Genomic DNA, 25587 nt, shown 5'->3' on the forward strand with positions numbered 1-25587 from the left:
GTCCTCTTCCACTCCTCCATGATGACATCACGGAGCTGGTGGATGTTAGAGACACTGCGCTCCTCCACCTTCCGTTTGAGGATGCCCCACAGGGTTTGGGTCTGGAGACATGCTTGGCCAGTCCATCACCTTTACCCTCAGCTTCTTTTAACAAGGCAGTGGTGGTCTTGGAGGTGTGTTTGGGGTAGTTATCATGTTGGAATACTGTCCTGTGGCCCAGTCTCCGAAGGGAGGGGATCATGCTCTGCTTCAGTATGTCACAGTACATGTTGGCATCCATTGTTCCCTCAATGAACTGTAGCTCCCCAGTGCGGGCAGCACTCATGCAGCCCCAGACCATGACACTCCCACCACCATGCTTGACTGTAGGCAAGAGACACTTGCTTATGTACTCCTCGCCTGGTTTCCGTCACACACGCTTGACACCATCTGAGCCAATTATGTTTATCTTGGTCTCATCATAGCACAGGACATGGTTCCAGTAATCCATGTCCTTAGTCTGCTTGTTTTCAGCAAACGGTTTGCAGGCTTTCTTGTGCATCATCTTTAGAAGAGGCTTCATTCTGGGATGACAGTCATGCAGACCAATTTGATGCAGTGTGTGGCATATGGTCTGAGCACTGACAGGCTGATCCCCCACCCCTTCAACCTCTGCAGCAATGCTGGCAGCACTCATATGTCTATTTCCCAAAGACAAGCTCTGGATATGACGCTGAGCATGTCCACTCAACTTCTTTGGTCTACCATTGCGAGGCCTGTTCTGAGTGGAACCTAGCCTGTTAAACCGCTGTATGTTCTTGGCCACCCTGCAGCATCAGGGTCTGGGCAATCTTCTTATAGACTAGGCCATCTTTATGTAGAGCAACAATTCTTTTTTCAGATCCTCAGAGAGTTCTTTGCCATGAGGTGCCATGTTGAACTTCCAGTGACCATTATGAGAGAGTGAGAGTGATAACGCCAAATTTAACACACCTGCTCCCCATTCACACCTGAGACCTTGTAACACTAACACAGTCACATGGCACTGGGGAAGGGAAAAATGGCTAATTGTACCCAATTTGGCCATTTTCACTTGGGGGTGTACTAACTTTTGTTGCCAGCGGTTTAGACATTAATGGCTGTGTGTTGAGTTATTTTGAGGGGACAGCAAATTTACACTGTTATACAAGCTGTACACTCACTACATTACATTGTAGCAAAGTGTAATTTCTTCAGTGTTGTCACATGAAATGATAAAATAAAATATTTACAAAAATCTGAGGGGTGTACTCACTTTTGTAAGATACTATAAATACAATTACCACTGTGTGATAATCTTTACAAAAATTGTTTATATGTATAGTTAATTATATACTGTACGTACATAGGGGACACTCATATATGCAGGCTCTTCTTCATACACAACAGTTGTTCTTTACTGCTCTTGCACAAACCAAACTCTGCTAACTCACTGAAAACAAATAACTCCCTATTTGCCTGATATCCTATAATAAGGTTTGAGCGTTTAGTTTAACTATATTAGTTATTGACCTGAGTGACATATGTACTTCATAAAATAGCAAAAATGTAAGGGAAGCTTGCAAAAATCATGATAGACACAGAGAAAATACTCTATTGGCAAAACTCAAAATATGTTTTTACCGATAAAAAAGATCTGCACACAAAACACAGTTATCTGTGTTTATTCAGGCAGTTATCGCTAAAGTAAATTAACCTTTCTAAAATAGGTCTACTATTTTTTCATACCATTAGGTTTGTCTTGTTCCTACATATTGGCTGACTGCTATGTTATTTTAAGACTTTTCCTGTATCCTAATTTAACAATACCTAGAACCTCAAACAACTATCCTTCAGATTTACATAGAAATTCTAAGAATTCACAAAAACACCAATTTACAATAAGAAGCATTAAGCAGCACACATTGAATCCACCCAGTAATAGAAGTGTAAAAATTGCTCCAGGTAGTTTACTCACATGCCAAGCCCCTCTGATGCATTTATATGGCTAAGCCCATGGGAGGGTTAAATGCACCAGAGGGCCGTGGCATGGCATGGGTTAAGACTAGCTGGGTTTTACCTGTCTCTTTACTGTAGTGGGTTTTACAGTTCTATTAGCAGGCATTGATTGTTTGTTGCGGCTTTACGTTTATTTTTGTAAGCGATATTGGCCAGATGGGCCCTCCAGATGCCTGCACCTTATAGTGGTTGGAGTCGTAAAAAAAGAGTGCTGTTGCACTCTAATCTCCTATATTTTTCAGTATTACTTTCAGCAGAATTTTTTTAACAGCCTGTGCTGTGAAGAAAAAAAAAAAAAATAGATTTTTGTACTCGCCTATACTATCCCTTTCTTTGAGTCCACTGAGGGACACAGGAACTGATTCAGTAACCATTGGGAATATAGCACCTCCGTCGCATGCACTGAACACTAGGCAACAAAAGTGTAATACATCCCCTATAGTACGTAACCCCTCCAATATACAGTATTCTTCCGTTTTCTAGCGAGCAGTATGCAAAAAGGATCATAACATAAGGAGGACTTAATGAAAGTAATTTTACAGGTACAAAAACCCAGTTTTTTCTGTCATATATTGGGAGACAAAAACAGATTCAGTGACCAATGAGATGTCCAAAAGTAGTCTAAATATGAGAGGCAGGCAAAGCCAACCAAAGGACCTTACTTCTAGCATAGACCTGAGAGAGAGGGCTGATATTAAATGGTTCGAGATGCACTCACTATCCCCTTATGGAATGAGCCTAATCCTAAAGCCTACCCAAAATCAGGGGAAGCATATCCCATAAAGTGTATGCCTAAACAACAGCTTAGACAACATATTGGAAACAAAACAGGGAGCATGAAAGCCCCACATTTGACCCCTGAATACAAAGAATTTGATTCCTATTTAAAAAAAAAAAAATTCTTGTGGCATTCAGAGAAATTAAATAATAATGCAAAAAAAATAGGCAAACTTAACAATAAGTTTACACCTGCCTACACTAATGAGGTGCCTGTCAACATACCCTGGGGAACTGCAGACAAAAAATATTCCTGTGATAGCACAGGGGAAAAAGAAGGCTATAATGTTGACAAAAAAATGCAGATTTGTTAATTATAATTGATTGGTATATACATTTATTTATTTAATCTCTTAAAAAAATTCACAACACTTTATATGCTCATATGAATCTCATCCACAATGGGCCTGGATGAAACTTGACTCATGACGATGTGTAAGGCTCGCCCTACCAAAGGTACATGGACCACAAACATCACAAAAGCAAAAACATAAAACAAAACAAAAAAAAATGTACCATTACGTCCGGACGCCAGGGTAGTATCCTCACAGGGGAGCTCCAATTGGCAATTGCCATGTTAAAAATGTAATAATTAATTTGTACATATTTGGAGTTACCCTGTGTGGACCCCTGGAGGGCTCAAACTTGGGGGTAAAAGGGGTCAGGAAACTAAAAATGGAGATGACATTTTTGCCACCATGGTTGGATACAATTATCCTTCATAAAATCCTTCATAAAAAAATAAAATGAACAATTAGTTTATATTGAATGTTCTGGAATGCCAATAATTGGTGGAAAATTCCAGACTGCTTAGTGCCAGCAATTCCTGATGGATATGATAAAGTGCAGAATGCATATGATGAAATGCTCAAAGTTCACAGTGAGTGCAACAGAAAAGGCTCCTTTAAAAATTAACAATATGGAAATATATTGATCGCCACTATGTAGCTATTGACTGGATAATTTGGCAAATCAGTTTGTATATTGCACTGCTACCTTTAGCCAGTGCAGGACAAACACCTGGGTACTGTAGGTACATTACCCTTCCTGGCATATCTCGTCCTGTATAGTGTTGTAATGCCTTCCAAAGTCAATGCTGTTAAATGTCTTAAGGCGCAATCCACAGAGACCATCCTTGTTGCTCCCACATGTGTTTTCATAAAGCAGTCAGGAAAAGCTGAACCATCTCTTGCTCCGACACTGGGTACTATCAGCTGATCGTACTGATCATGTTCAACCTACGAAGGCCTCGCTTGCCTCTCCTTTGGGGATCTGTGAGGAGGCATTTCGGAGGATGATGACGTCAATGGACCCTTGTTGGATCATTTATTTGGGCTGGCAAGAAACACCCCCCCCCCCGACAATTGGCAAGATCCACACTGAGACTTTCTCTCTCCCAAGGAGGCCTTTTCCTTCCAGATTTTCATCTCTACTATTAGTTTACAGTATTGGATATGGTCCAGTGGTGGTTTTCACAGGCAGGGGATAAACCTACGGTTATGCTGGAGGCAGCTATAGTTAGCTACTATGCTACACTTAGTAACCTAGTATTCCATGGCCTATGGGCACACCCGGCACTCTGATGAGAACTACCACCAAGGTATGGCAACAAGCAAGGTTGCAGTATTGCAAACCACACGTAGTTTCTCCCCATGCCCCCCTCTAGGCTAACCCCACTTTACCACGCCTGGCGATCTTAACTGATCCTTAACCACCTAAGCCCCGGAGGATTTGGCTGCTCAAAGACCAGGCCATATTTTGCTATTCGGCACTGCATGACTTTACCGGACAATTGCGTGGTCGTGCGATGCTGTACCCAAATGAAATTGATGTCCTCTTTTTTCCCACAAACAGGGTTTCTTTTGGTGGTATTTGATCACCTGTGCAATTTTTACTTTTTTGCGCTATAAACAAAAAAAGAGCGACAATTTTGAAAAAATAACAATATTTTTCACATTTTTTATATGAAATTCTCCAAAAAAAACGTAAAAATCTAAATTTTTTAACATTTTAGGCCAATTTGTTTTCTGCTACATATTTTGGTAAAAAAATCGCAATAAGCGTATTTTGATTGGTTTGCGCAAAAGTTATTGCATTTACTTACTACGGGAAAGATTTATGTAATTGTTATTGTTTTTTTTTTAACTAGTAATGGCGGCGATCTGCGATTTTTTTTGCGGGACTGCGACTTTGCAGTGGACAGATCAGACCCCTGACTGACATTTTTGACACTTTTGGGGGTACCAGTGACATTACTACAGTAATCAGTGCTATGCACTGTTACTGTAAAAATGACACTGGCAGGGAAGGGGTTAACTTTACTGGTGATCAAGGGGTTAAGTATGTCCCTAGGGGCATGATTCTAGCTGTGGGGGCGAGGGGGGTGGCTTGTGATGTAATCACAGAGACATACAATCCTATATAGCAGGATCACATAGCCTCTGTGATTACTTTAGTGAGAATGACAGACGGCTGTGTTTACATCAGCCGTCTGTCTTTCTCCCTTTCCTGCGGGAGATTGCAAGTAGCCAGAGGCCATCAGAGCCGCCAGTCCCACACGCTGGCTCCCCAGGGAACGAGCAGGGGCGGGAGCGCGGCATCGGCGGAGCGCGCTCGCCCCCTACAGGCTCGTGGACGAGCGATGTACCCCTACGTCACTTTGCCTGTCAGTGGCTGACTGCCGCAGTAAATAGTCGTGCGGCGGTCGGCAAGTGGTTAATTATGGGCTGCCCAAGGAATAGTAGGGATTATTATATCCAACGGCAGGCTGCACAGTTTTTCAGATCTTAAGGCCGCATTTCACCTCAATCATACGCTGTTCTGCTATCTGTAAATCAGACATGCAGTTACTATGCAATTACGTGATGCTATCACCCTTGACTCTGATCCCTTGGAATATCTTTTGACCTCCAGGTCTTTGGGGAAGCCTCTGTCATTGATCTACTTTCGTCTCTACATTGCTCACTTGGTAAAATTGACTAAATTGTTTTCTAAATGGTAGTCTAACATACCTGATCTAACTGAGGAAGATTGGGACACTTGTGTGATCCATTATGTTACCAATATGATTTAGGCAAGGGATAGGTTCATACAGGACAAATTCCTCCACAGAGCTTATTATACTCCTGCCCAGCTGGCCAGTAACTATGCCACAATTAGCCCTCTGTGTACCAGATGTCGAAAGGCTGAGGGTACCTTCTATTATATGGTTTGGACCTTCCACCTAAACTAAGGGCTTAATGATTGTTTTTTCAGAATGTTAATAATGATATCTATGATTTGCAACTGCCTTTGGATTCTAGGGTGTTTTCCCTGGGGGTGTTAGATGGTGCAGAGCTCAGCCATTAAATGAAACCGTTTGTCCTTTTTGCCTCTTTTCATGCCCTGAGGGAAATCCTTCTAATGTGGAAGTCCTCTTTGCCTCCTACTGTGGTGTCCTGGCGAGCTGCAATAATGCTGTGCTGCCTATGTATAAACTTACTTTTGCAAGCTATAACTGCCTAGGAAATTTCACAAGATATGGACAACTTGGATAGACTCATGTGGAAGTGATTTGGATACCACTGAAACTTTTGGCGATTCTGATCCTGCTACCCCCTACCTGACCTAGCTCCCCCCCCTTTCCTCTTTCGCTCCCCCCTTGCAATCATCCTCCTCCACCCCCTCCCTCCCTTCCCTTCCCGTCTTTATTATAATGGTTTCTGTGTTGGAGATCTGAGGGAAATGAGGATAATCTATTTGCTATACACTGTGGTTTGATGTATGAGATTGTTATTTATGCATGTGCTCCTTTGATTCACTATTGATTTTCTCAACTTCTGACTCATCATTTTGGATGCACTCACCCATTGCACTGTACTGATTGTTCAATTCTTGTGACTACTGGTTCAAGGTTGTCATTCACATTATTGTATTGAACCCTTTTTTTAAATAAACTCATGCTGTTAAAAATTAAAAAAAAATAACAAAATTCAAGAACCTACTGATTTCCTTCAACATCTATACAATTAGGGAAATTATATGTTCTAGATCTTTCTCTCTCAAGAGAAGGTTGTTTAGCTATGATGGGAGTCTCATACCAGTGAATAAGGCCCAATAACTGTCTCAGCACTTGATAAGGATAGGCAGAAAAGAAGCACTACAAAGTGGAACTAATTAGTTTTCCAACGCAAAGCATAGAATGTGGAAGGTTCAGAAAAAAGGGTAACGTAAAGATAGCATCTTAGATGTCTTTTGGAGAAGAAAAGTTCCAAATGCATCAAATGAAGTGTATCAACGCTGAATGGCACAGACCTTTGGAAGTTTGGATCTGCCAATCAATACTTAAGCCAGAGCGCAACCTGCACCTGGACTGATAGGAGGGTGATGCAATAGCATAGGGCTAGTTTCCAGCATTGCATTTTAAATGAATTAAGGCTTAAAGTCATTGTAAAGGTTTTTACCTTAATGGTCCTTTTACATTGATGCGTCTTTCCTGCATTTTTACCTTGCTAAAAATACAATAAAAATATGTATCTTTAAATCCTATGGGACTCTTTACACTACTGCACTGCGGGCACTTTTCCAAACTGCACCAAAAACGCAGATCCCCATTGAAATTAAAGAAAAATGCACCAAAAACCTCTCAAATGCTTCAATAATGCTCCACAGTTGCATTTTTTTGGTGTGTTTTTTGAATCACATGTCCATGTTTCACAAGTGCATGCTAACCAGAAAATGCCCCGGAAACACATTATAAACGCCAATGCATTTTCAATGCATTTTTCAACAGAGCAGTGTGAAAGCATCCTAATGCATTCTCTGCATTAAAGTAAAAAAACGTTTAGGTACAGCTCCCCCCCACCACCCCCCTTAATGCTTATCTGAGCCCGATCCCAATCCAGTGCTGTGCCCAAGAGCAGTGGCGTTGCTCTCTACTCTCCCTCCTTACTAAATTCAATGACTGCAGTGGGAATCACTGGCCTCCATTGCTGCCAATCAAATCTAAAGATAAGAGAGCAATAGCTGCACTATGTGAGTCAATAGATGCACACAGTGTAGCTCTGTATTGAGCCTGCACAAGTGCCCCTTAGCAAGCAGCTTTCTGGGGGGTATTTGGAAAGCAGGAAAAGCTAGGAGAGCCAACGGGGAACCCCAGAAAGAGAGGATCGGTGCTGCTCTGTGCAAAACCACTGCACACATCAGGTAAGTATAATTGTCTGATGCCTGAATGAGAGGGTCAGCTAGCAGAAACACAAGCAGGACATAGAGATCTTCTATGTTGCTATATGGCAGGGACATTAGGATACAATTTTAAAAAAAGGGTGGAGTTTTACCTTAAATATGGAGGGAAACCCCTACAGACAGATGGCTCTATCAGCCTTACTTACAACAATGGAGCACCCGCAGCTTTGGTCCTAAAAAGTATATCTGCAGTGACATCCCAGACCAAGTGGTCAGACACATGTAGAAGAGCCTGGAATAAAGTAAACACTGCAGGCCCCCCAGAGGAAACATAAAATCTGGGAATGCCTACACTTACTAACTGAAGAGGCCATAAAGAACTAGAAAAGTCAAGCAGGAATCTACCAGCAGCAACTGACTTATTAAAACTTCAAAAAGCCGTCAAAGGTCTTTAGTCACCTATGACATTAAAATAAAACTGAAGATTGGTTTCTGGGGTCCACTCGCCCTGTGGGTAAGGCACTCCTCTGTCTCCGTTTTTCTTTCATGGAGGCAGTGGTCTGCCCCCACTAGGGGGACCGTGACTCGGGCTACGGGATGGGACTCCAATAGCTCACCCCCCCTACCGGTTGATCGATTTTCTATTTTCCTGAATGGGCTTGATTATATAATTACACCCTGCTTATGTGCATTGCTGTGCCTCCCCGTTGCTTGTTCACACGGAGATACACAGAGATGTACAGTCACATTGGATGTCCACCTCCTACTCAACACCGCAGGTTCTGTCCTTTCCTCGAGGTGACCTATAGGTGGGTAAACCCTGCCCTACCATGCCGGGCATACTCCCGGGTTCACCCTTCTCCACTGTATTGCTGGCTCACCCACGCCCTGACCTGATCCCATTGGATCTGCTCCCTTAACCCTCTGTTACTGGGGGAAATGCCCTCAGACTCCGCCTTCAATCACTGGGGCGGGGCGGCCCCGCCTGGCGCCTCGAGGGGGGGAGGTCAGAATTACCTCAGCCTATATGGCTATACAAACGGCGGTTCATTGTTATAATGATCCTGATGAATATTAAGGGTTTTTTTTTTTTTTTTTTTTTTTTTTTACTTTTGTGTTTTGACGGTGTGGTGTAAAGTTTTAGTGTTCACTCATGTCTCTCACTTACCTTGTTTATGCTGCACTTCCAGGTGCTCAGACCCTCCCCCTACACTCTCCCGACCTTGCGCCCATGGTTGACAGAATTGATCTCTGCCCTGACGACCCTACCACCCTGGTCCCCACCCCTCCCCCTCTTCCGAATTGAAGTCAAACTACACTTGGCTACCCCCCCCCTCCCTCCCGGGGCATCGTGCACATTCTCCGCCCTTACATAAATGACCACCCTGGTATTTGTCTTGCTTATCTTCCTAGAGATACCTGTGCTGAACGTTGGGTTCCTCTTTCGCGGTAGGTTAGCATTTCCATCGTGCTACACCCCCTTACCTTTAGACAATTCTCGTACCCTGTTACCAACCCCTGTCATATGCTGACCCTCGGCTCGTGGCTGGGCTCCTTACCTAGGTGACTACTCCGGTCTCCTCTCCTCGTTTGGTCTACTCCAACCCCCCATTTGGTGGCCCTCAGCCTTTTAACTTCATCACCTTATTGTTGCACTCCTTTTTAGCCACTATATACGACCGTGCTCCCTGTACCACTCCGTTTTGTCCCGGCAGGCCGGACCAGGTTGTGGTATTTTCTCCTATTCCCCTTCCCCTCTCCCTCCCTCTTGCCCCTGCCTCACCTCCCCTGATTTTTCCCCTCCCCCCTCCTTCTCTTTATCTCTCTACTTCCCCCCTCCCCCTTGTGTCGTGTCTCCTTGACTCCCATATACTTGACTGAATCCATGCACCCCACGCTTACTTTATACTCTCTCAATGTGAGAGGCCTCAACATCCCCGAAAAGCGCTCTCAGCTGGCCCTCTCCTTGCGAAAATCTAAGGCCGACATTGTTTTTATCCAGGAGACCCACTACAGGTCCGACAGCATCCAGAAGATTCCATCCTCGCACTACCCTGAGGCATATCATGCCACTTCCGTGGATTCAAAATCCAGGGGAGTCACTATACTCCTATCCAAACATTGTCCGTTCAAGGTCGCGGAGTCCCTGGCTGACGACCAAGGCCGGTACATTTTCCTTAAGGGCACGCTGAACGGCCGCCCGTGTACACTTGCCAACCTATACGCCCCCAACAAACACCTTGTTACTTTCTTTAGAACTACTCTCCAACGACTTTCAGACTTCTGCTCCGGACAGCTAATTGTAGGAGGGGACTTCAACGTCGCCCTGTCGCCTCTTGTAGATACCTCGGCGGGTTCCTCCTCTGTGTCTTATGCTGCACTACGCGCGATTAAATCCCTCTTGACGAACCTTCTCTTGCATGATTCCTGGCGTACCTTACATCCAAGCGACAAAGACTATACCTTTTACTCGTCCCCCCATGATCGTTACTCCCGCATCGACTACCTCTTTGTTTCCCAGGATCTACTGCCGACCCTCCTCTCTGCCTCCATTGAACCTATGTTTCTTTCGGACCACAACCCCCTCAGTGTTACTTTTTCATTCCCCTTACGGTCGCATACCTCGCGAGCGTGGAGAATGGATGGCTCTCTCCTTTCCGATGCTACCTGCGTTTTGGCACTCACTGAACGTCTTCAGCACTACTTTGCGGAAAACCAATCTCAGCATACGGCTCCCATCACGCTCTGGGCAGCGCACAAATGTGTGATTCGCGGGGAATTTATGGCAATCGCGTCGAAACGCAGGAAGGAAAACGCGGCTCATGTCGAGTCTTTACTACTTAAAATTGGTACTCTGGAACGCGCCCACAAACGCTCCCTGGCATCTGTCACCCTCGCGGAACTCACCCTGACTCGCCAGGAGCTGTTGGAGACTCTCGGGAGGTCTGTTCGCCGCAAGTTCGCCCTCTCACGGGGCATGTTCTATGAACACGCCAACAAGTCGGGCAGGCTCCTAGCGAGGGCTCTCCAGAAAAAAAGGGCTGCCAACACCATCCACTCCATTGTTGATCAAGATGGTAAACTGTTGGCCTCAACCCCAGACATAGCGGCCCAATTTGTCCGATATTACTCTCAACTCTACAACCTGCCGCAGACGACCTCCCCTGAGTCCCAATGCTCTAGACTCCAAGCAATCAGACAATTTCTAGAACAATACTCTCCCTCTCCCCTATCGGAAGACGCTCTCTCTGACCTGGACGCCCCCATCACCTCGACGGAAATCCTGACGGCTTTGAATCACTCTAAACCTGGCAAGGCCCCGGGCCCCGATGGCCTTCCAGTGAGCTATTATAAAACCTTCTCAGACTTGCTGTTATCGCACATGGTAGAAGCTTTTAACGCCTTCCCAGACGCAGAGTCGCTCCACACGGATCTACTAGAGGCACATATCGCGGTCATCCCAAAACCAGGGAAAGATGCCTCCCTGGTCCCTAACTACCGGCCCATATCGCTCCTTAATGTGGACCTTAAACTATACGCTAAAGTCTTAGCCAATCGCCTCCTCCCCTCTATCCCTGATATGATCTCCCTCAATCAAGTCGGTTTCGTCCCTGGCCGGGAAGCGAGGGATAATACTACCAAAGCCCTTCACCTTCACCATTGGCTCTCTACATCCAACACCCCTGGCTTTTTCCTGTCTCTCGACGCGGAGAAGGCGTTCGACAGGGTTGCCTGGGATTACATGACCGAGACTCTCAAAGCCCTGGGCTTAACGGGCAGATTCCTCCGGTTCATCTCGATTTTGTATTCCACCCCCACAGCGAGAGTCCGGGTCAATGGCACCCTCTCAGACGCCTTCTCTGTGTCGAATGGTACAAGACAGGGATGCCCCCTGTCCCCCCTAATCTTCATTCTCACCCTAGAACCCCTACTCCGCCGCCTCCACGATGATCCGAATATTAAGGGTATATCTATAAAAGACAAAACCTACAAGTTAGCGGCTTACGCGGATGACATCCTCCTCTTCCTTACGGACCCTCTGACTTCTGTCCCTAATCTTCTCTCGGCCCTTAAATCCTTTCAAGCCCTTTCTAACCTCAAAATCAATTACACCAAATCCCGTGCCCTTAACGTGTCCCTGCCAACTTCGCTCTCGCGGCTCTGCCAAACCAACTTCCCCTTTCGTTGGGATCCCTATGCTATTACCTATCTGGGGGTCCAATTACCGCGCAGGCTTTCGGACTTATACACCAAGAACCACTTAGCAATCCTACAAACTGTCAAAATGGACCTACAATCTTGGTCCAAAGGACCTTTTTCTTGGTTTGGCAGGGTCGCGATTGTGAAGATGAACATTCTCCCCCGACTGCTATACATCCTACATGCCCTCCCTATTCATGTTCCCCCGGCCTTCTTTAAATCCTACCAACGTATCTGCTCAGATTTTATCTGGCGGTCACAGAAGTCAAGACTCCGATGGGACACACTTACCCGCCCCAAAGCGGAAGGAGGGGTTGGTATGCCACACCTACTTAAATACCATTGGGCCTGCCACCTCACCAGGGTAATTGACTGGCACGCTCATGCGGGTTCTAAGGACTGGGTGTCCTTGGAGTCGGCGGTTTCTGCCTTCCCTGCACACCACCTCCCTTGGGTGACGCCATCCAAGACGCCGCGATCAATTCTGACTCATCCCGTTACGGGAGCGACTCTGCGCCTCTTCCATGCGATACGCAGCAAACTAGACCTCTCCCCAAAACTTAGTCCGCTAATGCCCCTTTGCTCCTCTCCAGACTTCCCTCCAGGTCTCCCGTTCGTTCCCTCCACGGGGCCCACTTCAGACATGCCCTTTCAAGCCCGTCATTTCTTTGCAGACGGTCATCCTCTTACATACCAAGCCCTCAAGCTCAAATACCCGTCTATTGACTGCCCTTTCTATAGCTTTCTGCAAATCAGACATTTCCTGCATGGCTCACAGCCGGCGGTAGCTTGGACTCGATCCCTCACTTCCTTTGAGAGACTCTGTGAGGCGCCTGGGCCGCATCGCCATCTGATCTCAATCCTCTATACCATGCTTTTCCCGACCGCCCATGCACACACGGAGGCACTTAGGTCTCGTTGGGAGGGAGACCTGGGCAGGAAATTCTCTGATGACGACTGGACGAAAATTTACTACCACATGCATAAGGGATCCCTGAACGTACTTGCTCAAGAAACTGGCTATAAACTATACACCAAATGGTACCGAACTCCTGAATTACTGCATAAGTTTTCAACAACCAACTCTCCTACTTGCTGGAGATGCGGCATACACCGGGGCTCCCTTTTGCATGTTTGGTGGGAATGCCCTATTGTCCAACCGTTTTGGAGGGAGGTACACTCCCTGATTTCCCGTATTACCACCTACACTCCCGACTTCACACCAGAGCAATTCCTGCTTCATCACACCTCCTTGCCCTACTCTGGATACAAAAAGTCCCTTACCCTGCACCTTATTAATGCAGCAAGGATGTGCGTGCCTTGTCATTGGCGCTCTACCTCCCCCCCCACAGTAGCCGAATGGCTAAGTAGGGTACGGAGGGTGGCGGAAATGGAGGACACGATTGCACAGGCCAAGGATGCTCACCACAAGTACTACACAACGTGGGCCCCCTGGGTACACTTTACAACACTTCCTGACTTTCTTGCTCTTACCGCTATATCCTAAATGCTGTATAAGGCTGACCGGACTCTGAGTGTTTCTGATATCTTCCCCCTTACACCAGATGTTGAGATTTCATCCGAGTACCTCACACCAACACAGTAGACCTCAAACCCCCTTTTGGCGCTTCCCCACCCCCTTCCTTCTCCGCCTTTTTCTCTTCTGTTTGTTTCTCATCCCTAGCCTCCTCCCTCCTGTTTTTCCCCTCAACTTCCCCCCCCCTTCTCCCCTTCTCCCTCCCCTTCCCATCCCGACGTTCCTCCGATCATTCCCTGGATACGGACCCGACCCCCCCCCCACGGGCTTACACGATTGCCTCCATTGCTTCCCTCCTGTGGGTTTCCTTGGAATTCCACACCCCGAGACGGATCACACACATTTGGTGGTGGCCCCCTGTGTCCGGATACAGTGAGTTCCCCCTTGGGGGTGTCCGACCATGGGAGGCACCATCTATGCCCCTAATTGTGCCTTTTCCGTAACACATCCCGCACCTCTGGAGGTCCACACGGCCTCTGAATGTATGTTCTCCCTGTGGCCCCACATCAGAGTATGGGAAGCAGGACTGTTCCCGCACTACTTAAGGTATATACTACATGCTCAGTTTCAGTCTTGCACTCCCATGTGCTCCAATGTACGATTGTGTCGTGGTTTGTTCCTCCACCCTTATATTGTATTTTGGATGTTACTGTTGATATTTCTGTAACGCTTTGTACCATTCAAACTGCTGTTCAATGGTTATTTCATTCTACTGTATTTTATTTCAATAAAATGTTTTGGAAAAAAAAAAAAAATAAAATAAAACTGAAGCATACATGATTTTGGAGGAATAATATAAGCTAAATTGGTGGTAAATTTAAATGACGGTAGTGCTATATACGCAATAGATATGGAATCGGTTCCTGTGTCTCCAACTGGACAACAAAGAAAACTCCTTTGTTCATTGTTGCCTGAAAAGCCTTTCAGAAATTTCGTCTTTTCACATGTTGATCATGGGTTTAACTGTAATGATAACGCATTTGCATGTGTTTATCCAAGAACGGTAAACAAATAAATATAACAACTTGAAAAAATTTTAAAGTGATATAATGGTTCACGTTTTAATTTTTCCGAAATAATAAACATGGTATACTTACCTGCTCTGCGCAATGGTTTTGCATAGAGCTGCCCCGATCCTTCTCTTTTCAGGTCCCCTGCCGGCTCTTCTGGCTCTTCCCCCCTTCGAGTACCTTCAGGTACTTGTGTGTGCTCGATCCTGAGCTGTGGTGTGTGAGTCTATTGACACACAGAGAGGCTCCGCCCCACCCCCACTTCTTTTGTCACTGGATTTGATTTACAGAAGCGGGAGCCAATGGCACCAAAAATGCTTGTTACCTTCTACCTGTATTATGGTAAAAAAAAACTTTAGTCTTTAACTCCAGCCATTTTTTTTTTCTTTTTTGTTTGGGTGGGACATGGAAGGTCAGGCCAGGTGGTAATGGCACATTTTTTTTATCGAGGACACAGAAAAAAAAACACATTTTTACAAAAAGGAGGAATGATTAGAACTTCTAGCACATTTATATTTATTTTGCACCCTTTGTCTTCTCCACTGAAGTCGCAGAAAATAATAAAAACCTGACAGAATAGAAATTGTAGGTTCTCCCATATCTATCTAAAACAAAACATAACGAGAACAAAAAGAGTAGATAATGAGAATATTATCCCCAAACTTGTAGTCCTCAGTCAGACAAAGTGATAATAAATGGAGATTCTCCCGATTCACACACAGACCCTGCCCCTCTCTCCTTACTGGCTCACTGACTGTGATTGACAGCCAATGGCTAAGCACTGCTGCCTCAGCCAATGGGGAGTGAGAGTTCCCGGAGAGGTGAGGTTCTCATGCAGATCGCTGGATCGAAATGGGGCTCAGGTAAATATTAATGGGAGTCTGGGGGGGGGGGTAAAAAACCTTGAGCCGTTAGAACCACTTTAACCAGCAGCACCATACATTCTTAACCTAAAAACTGCATAATCACTGTGCAACCAGACAGCTTGGAAGGAGCTAATATTTAAACAGAAATTGAAACTAGTTAAATGTAAAGAGATACCTTTTTAGAAAAAAGCTTGTCTAGCAGCTTTACATTTTCTGGATGGCTGAAGTTAAGTAATAAAGTGTATGTAAACCCCAACAATGAACTTCTCTTGCTCCTGATAAAGCCCAACTCCGGGAAACTTGAAAATGATCCCTTGCAGCGGGACTACACCTGCACTGCAAGGGTTCATTGCTAGTTTTCGTCTGGATAACTTATTCGAGTACATTTACTCATCCAATCCTCCACTCTTTTGTGTTGCTAGACCACTGCAGTGTCTTCTCCCCTATGCTCCAGCGATCTAAGGTTCTCACATCATCAAGACCAATTCAAGCTCTGTAGCTCTGCACTGGACATGATGATGCCAAGAGACAGGCATAGGAGGGCGCCGCCTGCTGAGGAGCAGAGGATTAGGTAAGTAAAAGCACCTCTCCACTCCTGTATCCTAAATAAGCATTTAACCCTTTCAGTGTGGGTACAGCCCAACTGCAAGGAATCATTTTCAATTTTCCTGGAGCTTTAATTATAACCATTGAAAGTGTTTTGTTGTATCTGTTCAATACGTGCCAAAAAAAACGCTGATACTGCCAAAAATTGTTAGCTGTAAATGCCCCGAACTCTCTTCTTGTGTTGCATCATTATTTCCAACTATCCCCATGCACCTCCTTGTGTTATAGGGGGGAGGAGAAACGAAAGTATCCTATAGTCCTCTCTTAAAAATAAAGGGAAAAAAAAAGGAAACAATTGCAAGCTGATGACTGGTAAGCTGCCATACAACACATATTTTTTCTTGGGTTTGGATATGTTTTAGGTGTTTTACTGTGCCTTTGTAAACACATTTTACAGTACATTACAATTGATTAACATTGAATGTATGGAATGTTACCTGCTGCTAACTGATTCCTTAGGAATGTAGAAATCTTCCTTTGAAAGATAGGCTGCTGCTGTACCCCCTCCAAAATAATTTTTCCTCAGGAGGTGTGCAATTTGATTAGATACAATCAAGGCACCCAAACCGGTTGGAAAACCAAAGATCTTGTAAAATGAAATGGTGACAAAGTCTGGTTGGTAGATTGCCAAATCTAAAGGTGAAGTACTGACAAATGAGGCAGCATCTAGTAAAACAATCCAATTGCCTGGCACTGAGATGGGTTTTATTTTTCCTGATTTGACTTTTCCTATCCAAGAGAGAGGATACTTGGTGCCTGAATGGTTGCTTAGTGCAGGATAACAGAAAAGATGTGAAGTATTGTCATGCTGATTTTCAATTGTTTTTGTTTCAATCTCTGACAACAGCAGGTCTTCAGGAGTAACTGGGGTAGATGGTATATTTAATATTTTCATAGCTCCTCTAATTCCAACGACTGATGTGTGATTATCAGAAAGGTAACAGAAATGGCTTCCTGCATTATCTGGACTAGCAGGTGTCCACGGAAAAATATCTGCCACTAGTTTCAGTGCCGCAGTGCTTCCAGATGTAAAGATAACTGTGTAATCGTCAGCTGATGTGTTAAAGTGTTGCAATATCCTGTTAAAGAGAGTTAAAGAATATATTAGTATGTTTTATCCAGCATAAAAGAATAAGGAGGAAAAACCTCTATAGCTTATTCTAACAAAGTAGCAAACACCCCACCAAGAATATAGTTAAATGTTTCTTTATATTTACATTTATAAAAGTAAGGCTAATTTCGATTAATTTGACACTAAAGTTTTTTTTTTCCCCAATAAGAACATTTTTTCCATATTGATAATCCCACTATTTATTTATTTTCAACATTTTTAGTTTGCAATAACATAGTATAGGTAAAGCAAATAATACCACAATCTGGCATACAGTGCCTCTACTCATGTATCCTTCTCAGTGTATAGTTTTATTTTAAGAATTGGAAGGAACCGAATACTGTACACCCAAAACAATGCATAGACAATAACTTGTCTACTGCTGTGTAAAATGCCTTATGAATAATATTATATATGGGGCTAACAATGTGACAGCTTCCCAATATACAAAAGAGTGTTCAATGCAAAAAATAAAAAAACAAGACATGTCACAATAAAAAAAATTAAATGATAAATTCCTGTGCTGAAAAATCAAGTCCACTTATATCTCAAACTTTAAACAATAAATAGAACTACTAGAATCATCTGTGTCATTTACACATAAAATAAAATTAAAAACAAGTGCAGTACTCTCCCACTACTCAACAACTATACAAAAGGGGTGTGTTGTTATCTGATCACTATATAAATAAATATACAAAAAAATAATATCTACAAATAAATGTGAAAAAAATCCACATATAAAATATCAACACACTCTTAGGCGTGAATGCATACAAAAATATAAGGGCCGTTTCCCAAAACAGCGTTAAAAATGCACTGCCTTTGTGATCAGCTGTGGTTGCCAATACATTGTTAATGGCACCCCATCACAGATCCCATGGTATTGAAAGACAGTTAGTCCCTTACATACAAACTTTTCAAATTACGAACTTTTAAAGATATGAACATGAGTTTGTGTGTCCAATCGTGTGAGTTGGTTCACATTTCTGGCATACATTCTTATACGTGCATCCTCTACAAGTGGTTGTGCTTCGGTGTACATTACTTTATCTTTATTTCAACCTTATTTGCCCATGTATTATTTGTGTGAAAATTAGAGTAATTTATTGGGCAGATTGGGCAGATTATGTTGATTGGGAACTTTGCTGGAATTACAAATGTGCTCTTGGAATGGAACTCGTTCGTATGCAGGGGACCTATCGTATTATTCAATTTGGTGCACTACTTTTTGTTTTAAATTCTCTTAATTAATTTTAAAAAATATGCAAAAGGTACAGAACAATAGAAAAATAAGACAACATTAATGAAGGAAAGAACATTTACAACTCATACATGACACAACAGAACTATAACAAACATTCCCTTATTTTATCCAAAATCGAAGAAAAAAATGTTTTGCCTATAGATCTTCTTTAAATATATTAAAGTCACATGTATTAAATTTCACCATAACTCACCCGAAACTGGTTCTAAAATGTTCTCCCATTCCGAAATGCTCTCGGTATAATATTTCAAATTAACAAAAATTCTCCATCTGGTAATGTGAACTAAATTTCAGAACATTTATGTATTGTATTTGTATTAGGAAGAATTGTACTCCTTGTTTTTTTTATACAAGAACTTTTTTTTTTGCATTGATTTCCTAATACCCAATATGTTTTGCTATGGACTGCAGTAAGGGATTAAATGTATTAATGCTAATCTGAACCTTCTCATTTAACAAAACAATACAGATGAAAGTCTTTTGCAAAAGAAGAGCTCCTATATTAACTTCTCCAGTAGCTCACATCTCTTACTTTTTCTCTGTTCCGGCACTGTAGCCTCCTCCATTGTCTTATGCATATATTACTTCCATGAGCCGTAGATGCCTTGCCTCACAATGTGATTCCATTCTCTGACCCGTAAATCACTACAGAACGCATCAGTGATGTAAGGCTCTGAGGATGCAACCAGGGCATGGCTGACAATGCCAGATGTGTCCATTGCTGAAGACACTGACAGAGGCTGCAGCTTTAGAACCAAAGGAAGGTAGAAGACATGGGGTGCCAGAGAGGTGATTATAAGAGCTCTTTATTAAAGACACTTTTAAACTGTATTCTGTGTTAAACTGACAGGATTGCTTTAAAGTCCACTATATTATGCAACCATATAAACAAAATTACTAAAAATATTACTAATATACGCTGGAACTCTGGCCTGACAAGTGGATCCTCCACCATGACATTGCTCTGGAGCAAACATGTTTTTTTCAGTCCATTCTGGGACATCTCAGATTACCAATTTTGTTACCATGATGACAAAAAAAGATAGTATTAGAAATACTACAATGAAATAGCAAAGAACAAAGCAGTTAAAATTTTAGTTAGTACTAAAAATGTAAATGTTTTTGTCTAAAAAGCTTACTAGAGGGAAGCACATTGGAGTAGAAATGAACCTCTTTCACGACCTTAACCCCTTTGCGCATAAGGGTAAAATAAATCTTAATGCCTAAGCACAATTTTGCAACTTTGCACCAAAGAACAACCCAATAGTAATTCTCCTGCTGATCACAGCAATACCACATATGTGTATATTAATTGTTGTTTGTACCCGTAGCACAGCCAAAAAACAATATTGTGCATTTTGCTTTTGTTATTCTACTTAAATCTCACTGACACTGATATTAATAAAAAAAAAATCTTGTTCAAAAAAAATACTGAACCTGACCCAAACATTTACCCTGCCACTGATCTACAAACCCAATTCCAAAAAAGTTGGGACACTGTACAAATTGTGAGTAAAAAAGGAATGGACTAATTTACAAATCTCATAAACTTACATTTTATTCACAATATAATATAGATAACATATCAAATGTTGAAAGTGAGATTTTGAAATGTCATGCCAAATATTGGCTCATTTTGGATTTCATGAGAGCTACACATTCCAAAAAAGTTGGGACAGGTACCAATACAAGGCCGGAAAAGTGTAATGTACATATAAGGAACAGCTGGAGGACCAATATGCAACTTATTAGGTCAATTGGCAACGTGATTGGGTATAAAAAGAGCCTCTCAGAGTGGCAGTGTCTCTCAGAACTCAAGATGGGCAGAGGATCACCAATTCTCCCAATACTGCAGTGAAAAATAGTGGAGCAATATCAGAAAGGAGTTTCTCAGAGAAAAATTGCAAAGAGTTTGAAGTTATCATCATCTACAGTGCATAATATCATCCAAAGATTCAGAGAATCTGGAACAATCTCTGTGCGTAAGGGTCAAGGGTGGAAAACCATACTGGATGCCTGTGATCTTTGGGCCCATAGATGGCACTGCATCACTTATAGGAATGCTACTGTAATGGAAATCACAACATGGGCTCAGGAATTCTTTCTCTGGGCCAATGCTCATTTAAAATGGACTGTGGCAAAGTGGAAAACTGTTCTGTGGTCAGACGAATCAAAATTTTAAGTTCTTTTTGGAGAACTGGGACGCCATGTCATCCGGACTAAAGAGGACAAGGACAACGAAAGTTGTTATCAGCGCTCAGTTCAGAAGCCTGCATCTCTGATGGTATGGGGTTGCATGAGTGCGTGTGGCATGGGCAGCTTACACATCTGGAAAGGCACCATCAATGCTGAAAGGTATATCCAAGTTCTAGAACAACATATGCTCCCATCCAGACGTTGTCCCTTTCAGGGAAGACCTTGCATTTTCCAACATGACTATGCCAGACCACATACTGCATCAATTACAACATCATGGCTACGTAGAAGAAGGATCCGGGTACTGAAATGGCCAGCCTGCAGTCCAAATCTTTCACCCATAGAAAACATTTGGCACATCATAAAGAGGAAGATGCGATAAAGAAGACCTAAGACAGTTGAGCAACTAGAAGCCTGTATTACACAAGAATGGGACAACATTCCTATTCCTAAACTTGAGCAACTTGTCTCCTAAGTCCCCAGACGTTTGCAGACTGTTTTAAAAAGAAGAGGAGATGCCACACAGAGGTAAAGATGGCCTTGTCCCAACTTTTTTGAGTTGTGTTGATGCCATGAAATGTAAAATACATTTATTTTTCCCTTAAAATGATACATTTTCTCAGTTTAAATATTTGATATGTCATCTATGTTGTATTCTGAATAAAATACTGAAATTTGAAACTTCCACATCATTGCATTCTGTTTTTATTCACAATTTGTACAGTGTCCCAACTTTTTTGGAATTGGGTTTGGAGATCAGACTTTGATCTAGGTATTTTTTATTTTATATATAATATGATTATTTTATTTATTTATTTATTTTTACACACCCTTTTTTTCTCTCTGCAAGGATAGATTATTGTGGTAGCCAATCTGGGGCTATCACAGCAATTAAGTGATCCAGAATCAGGTCTTCCGGTCCCGGTTGTTCGTATGGGGCGCGGGGCCCTTGGGGAGACCCCGGTCGATGTGCTTCCCAGCAGAGAGATATACGCAAATATGCGGCCCCACGGAAAAAAGCCCAGCCTAGTGGAGCTGCATATTTGTGTGAGATCGGTGTGAAGGGGGATAAATAACTGATGCACGATTATATATCCATAGAAAAAAGCTACATGTAAATAAACAACATAAGGTATACAAAGCAAGGGTAAATTTAGTAGTGTTTCATTTTACTTACTTTCCTAATGTTTACTGTTCTGTATGCTTCAACTCCACACTGAATCTGATGGATTGTTTACTGAACATGAATAAACTCTAGGGAATAAATTGCATGCTTGTAAAATATATTATTAGCCTATTTCTGCAGGATCTCCCAGAATTTAAAAGCTTGAGTTTATTACATAAAATAAACACAGTGCAAATAAAAATCCATGTATGCACAACTAATTTACTCTATATTAACAACACAGAACTTTGCTGCCTAAAACGCTATAAAAATGTATAAAATTACAAGGGTAAATATATATTTTTTTAATAAAACAAAGAATTCTGGATACAAATGCTTACTTTTGTTTAACCCTACAAACATGTAAACCAATTAAATAAATATAGGAAAGAGGCATAGGTGGTGCTGCCTAAAATGTGTGTAATCCTCATAAAAATATATAGTGAATAAATAAAATAAAAATGTCAATAAAATAATAAAGGTGCTATCTCCTTGAAACAATTCATACACAAAAACATAAGTGATATATTACATACATAATCCCATGGTGATCAAAAATAACAAGCTCTAATACACTATGTCATATAAATCTAATAATGCAAAAATTGCTCTCAGTGCAAAAATGTGCAAACAAATGCAATGCACAAATTATCACATAAATATCATATTCCAAAATTAATGAGTCCTTATAGGATAATTGTGCAAAAAAAGAGAGCAATAACAGTCTCTGGTGGTGAAATACAAAGGTGAATCCACTCTTGCTCCCCCTCTCAGGTTCGCACTCACCACTACAGGGGTCACAGACACCAACAGATAACTGGAAAATTGTATATCTCCTTCTCCACCTCAGTATGTCAGGTCACTGGGGGAAGACTATACATGTAATCAGTGCCATCTTAAGAGCATTATAGAAGGGTAGGGAACTCCGCGTTTATGGAGTATTGGATGTGATAGGTAATCTAGACTGCTGCCTCCCTATATTATAGTCCAAAGACTATATAATATGATGAAAAAGGGGGGGGGGGTAGGGGATGGCGCTGTCTATTAGCTAGGAAAGGTATTACAATGCCAAGTGTGAGATGACTAACTACATGTGATAAAAAATATAAATAAATAGGTAAAACCGATATGTAATTTCTGGTAGGATAAACTGTGCATCAAAGTGACATGTGCATATAATTCACCGTAAAGGTGACGTGTGCTATGTAGGTAAAATTGATGATGTTGGAATAAATGTTAGTATATATGCACTATGCGAATAATATGAAAAGTGATATAATCAATAAATAATCACAAACAAATATAAGTGCAACAGTGCGTAAAGTGATCCAGGTGACAGCCGCCAATGTAAAGTGACATATGCTAAAATAAATACTACTTTTGATGATCCAAACAAATGCAGGTGGGGTGTGATCACCAATTGGTATATAAAAATTGATAAACAAAAAATTATTACCACGAATTAATGAACATAGATAAAACTTGAGTGACCCCCAATTTTAAAGTGACATGTGCTAAATGATGCTAGGTGGTAAGTTTCTACTTCACAAAATAAGGGTTGCAGAAAATAACGTGACTAATGCGTGCACCAGAAAAAGGGGGGGGGCAAATTAGTAATGCAGTAATGACTATAAAGTGACGAATGCTGAAACACCCAAATAATGTGTCCAATATCCAAAAGATAAATCAATAATAGTCTGTTTCAAGCAAAGCAGTAATGAGTGATAAGTGATCTTCCTAAAAGGGGTGTTGATAAAATTCTTTGTGTATCCCGTACACAATATTGGATAACCCCGTGGTGGGTGGTGAGGTGCGCAGTGACCCCTACAATAGGTAGCACACTCACCAGAGATACCCACCCCACACAGGGGTACAAGGCGGGTATGTTAAGATGTAGGGCTGGTGGATCCTCTCTCCTTCTCCAGGTCCAGGAAGGGACGGCTGGAAAGGTCCCTGGTGGTCCAAGGGTTAAAAGATACCGGCTATGTACTATGAAGATCTGGTGGGGTTCAGGGATATCCACTCCGGGGGTCCGCAATGATATGGAGTAAGGGATCAGACAATAGAGAGGCACATAGCGTGATACTGTAGATACAGCTATTTATTTGAATAAACAGGGTAAAAGGTACTCACAAACATAGATCATAAAAAGGCAGTGAATCCGAGCGCCCGGAGCGCTGTGCGGTCCAAGCCTCGTTTTGGGAACCGGAAGTGATGCCTTATAGGCCCCCGGGGCAATGTAGTGCACTGGGGCCCTGCCTACACAATCACCCACAAGAAAAAAAATGCACTGATATCCTTATTAATTTGGGCATCAATTGTATACAAAATGAAAAGTGACATGTACGGGAGTTGGGACTAATACTTAGCTGGGTCGCAGGGCAGGCTGGACCCCCCTGGCAACTGCCCAGCCTGCCCAAGCTGTAAGACAGCCCTGCATGTAATAGGTGTTGAGCATTTGTAGTGTCAGTCCTCAGCATCACCCCAGTACCGTAATCCCTCGCTGTAGCAGTAATGCCAATACCGGAGCGAACACTTTGGTGAAAACCCTGGGAGCAGAGGCGAAACCAAAGGGTAACGCCAGAAATTGATAATGCTCCTCACCTACAGCGAAGCAAAGAAAACGCTGCGTCCTTGATATCGATGGAGGCCAAAAAGACCCCTTGGTCTTGATTGATATCGATGGATGCCTCTACCGTGCGAATAAACTCCATTCAAAACTTATGTACCCGCACAAAGTGGTTTAAAACCTTGAAGTCCAGTATTGGACGCACTATGCCTTCTTTCCTGGCAACAGTGAACAGGTTTGAATAGAACCCCTGAAAGCGTTACCGAGAGGGAACCGACACAATAACCCCTTGCGACAACAGATCTTTTACTGCCTCTTTTAGATCAGCGTAGATTGGAGGAAAAGAATATGTCGGACAGTTGAGACCTGAATTTGATCTTTTAACCCGATCGGATCAGTTCATGGACCCATTTGTCCTGACTCAAGGAGGTCCATGGTTCCAGAAAGATATGAAGATCTCCCCCCACCCCAGTTATGGAGGGTGCCCGGAGGGGCCTGCTCTCGGCTTACCCGACCACATCTTCTTGGAACCCTCAGATGATCTAAATGGCTTAGATCCTTTCTCCTGCCCTTAGCGGACTGAGGAAGAAGAGTTCTCTTCCCACCTGTAAGCCCTTTGATAAGTTCATCCAACGAAGAACCAAATAGGCAGTCCCCTGTAAAGGGGAGATCTGACAGAGCCTTTTTAGAAACCTGGTCCACAGACCAGCATTTTAGCCACACCATGCGTCTAATGGTCACCCCTACCGCGGAAATTCTAGCCGCAAGGGGGGCCGCATCTAAAGACGCATCACATATAAATAGTAAGGTTTGGACCATTTGGTCCATTAGCTCTTCAAGGCCGGGGGAAGCTGTTCTGTTTCCAAATCACTGTCAGAGAAACCTTCAGCTGCAGACTGGCTGTCACATGACACACATCACATGACTTCCTGGCTGCCTATAATAGCTGAGCAAGTGCTCAGAGGAATTGCTGGTTTGTCTTTCAGCTTCCTGTACCCGAGTTCCTGTTTGATCATTTACCTGCTGTGACCCGGATTGACCCTGACCTACTCTGCTCTTCTCCTGGACCCGACCTTGGCTTGTTTTACGGACTTTGCTCTTGCT

The 25587-nt window shown here is 42.9% G+C and overlaps 1 protein-coding gene across 1 annotated transcript in view; it reads right to left on the reverse strand.

Annotated features, from left to right (window-relative positions):
* The window catches only part of MOCOS (molybdenum cofactor sulfurase), a gene marked incomplete at its 5' end in the record, with an annotated part of 544533 nt that overhangs the window by 333540 nt on the left and 185406 nt on the right, over nucleotides 1-25587 (reverse strand). Inside the window, one exon of the mRNA XM_082258939.1 lies at nucleotides 16613-17254. Within this exon, the coding sequence (XP_082115065.1) occupies nucleotides 16613-17254 (642 nt within the window). The remainder of the gene's footprint in view (nucleotides 1-16612; nucleotides 17255-25587) is intronic.

The sequence above is a fragment of the Pelophylax lessonae genome, assembly GCF_965119305.1.
Source record: "Pelophylax lessonae genome assembly, chromosome: 5".
NCBI classification, from domain to species: domain Eukaryota; kingdom Metazoa; phylum Chordata; class Amphibia; order Anura; family Ranidae; genus Pelophylax; species Pelophylax lessonae.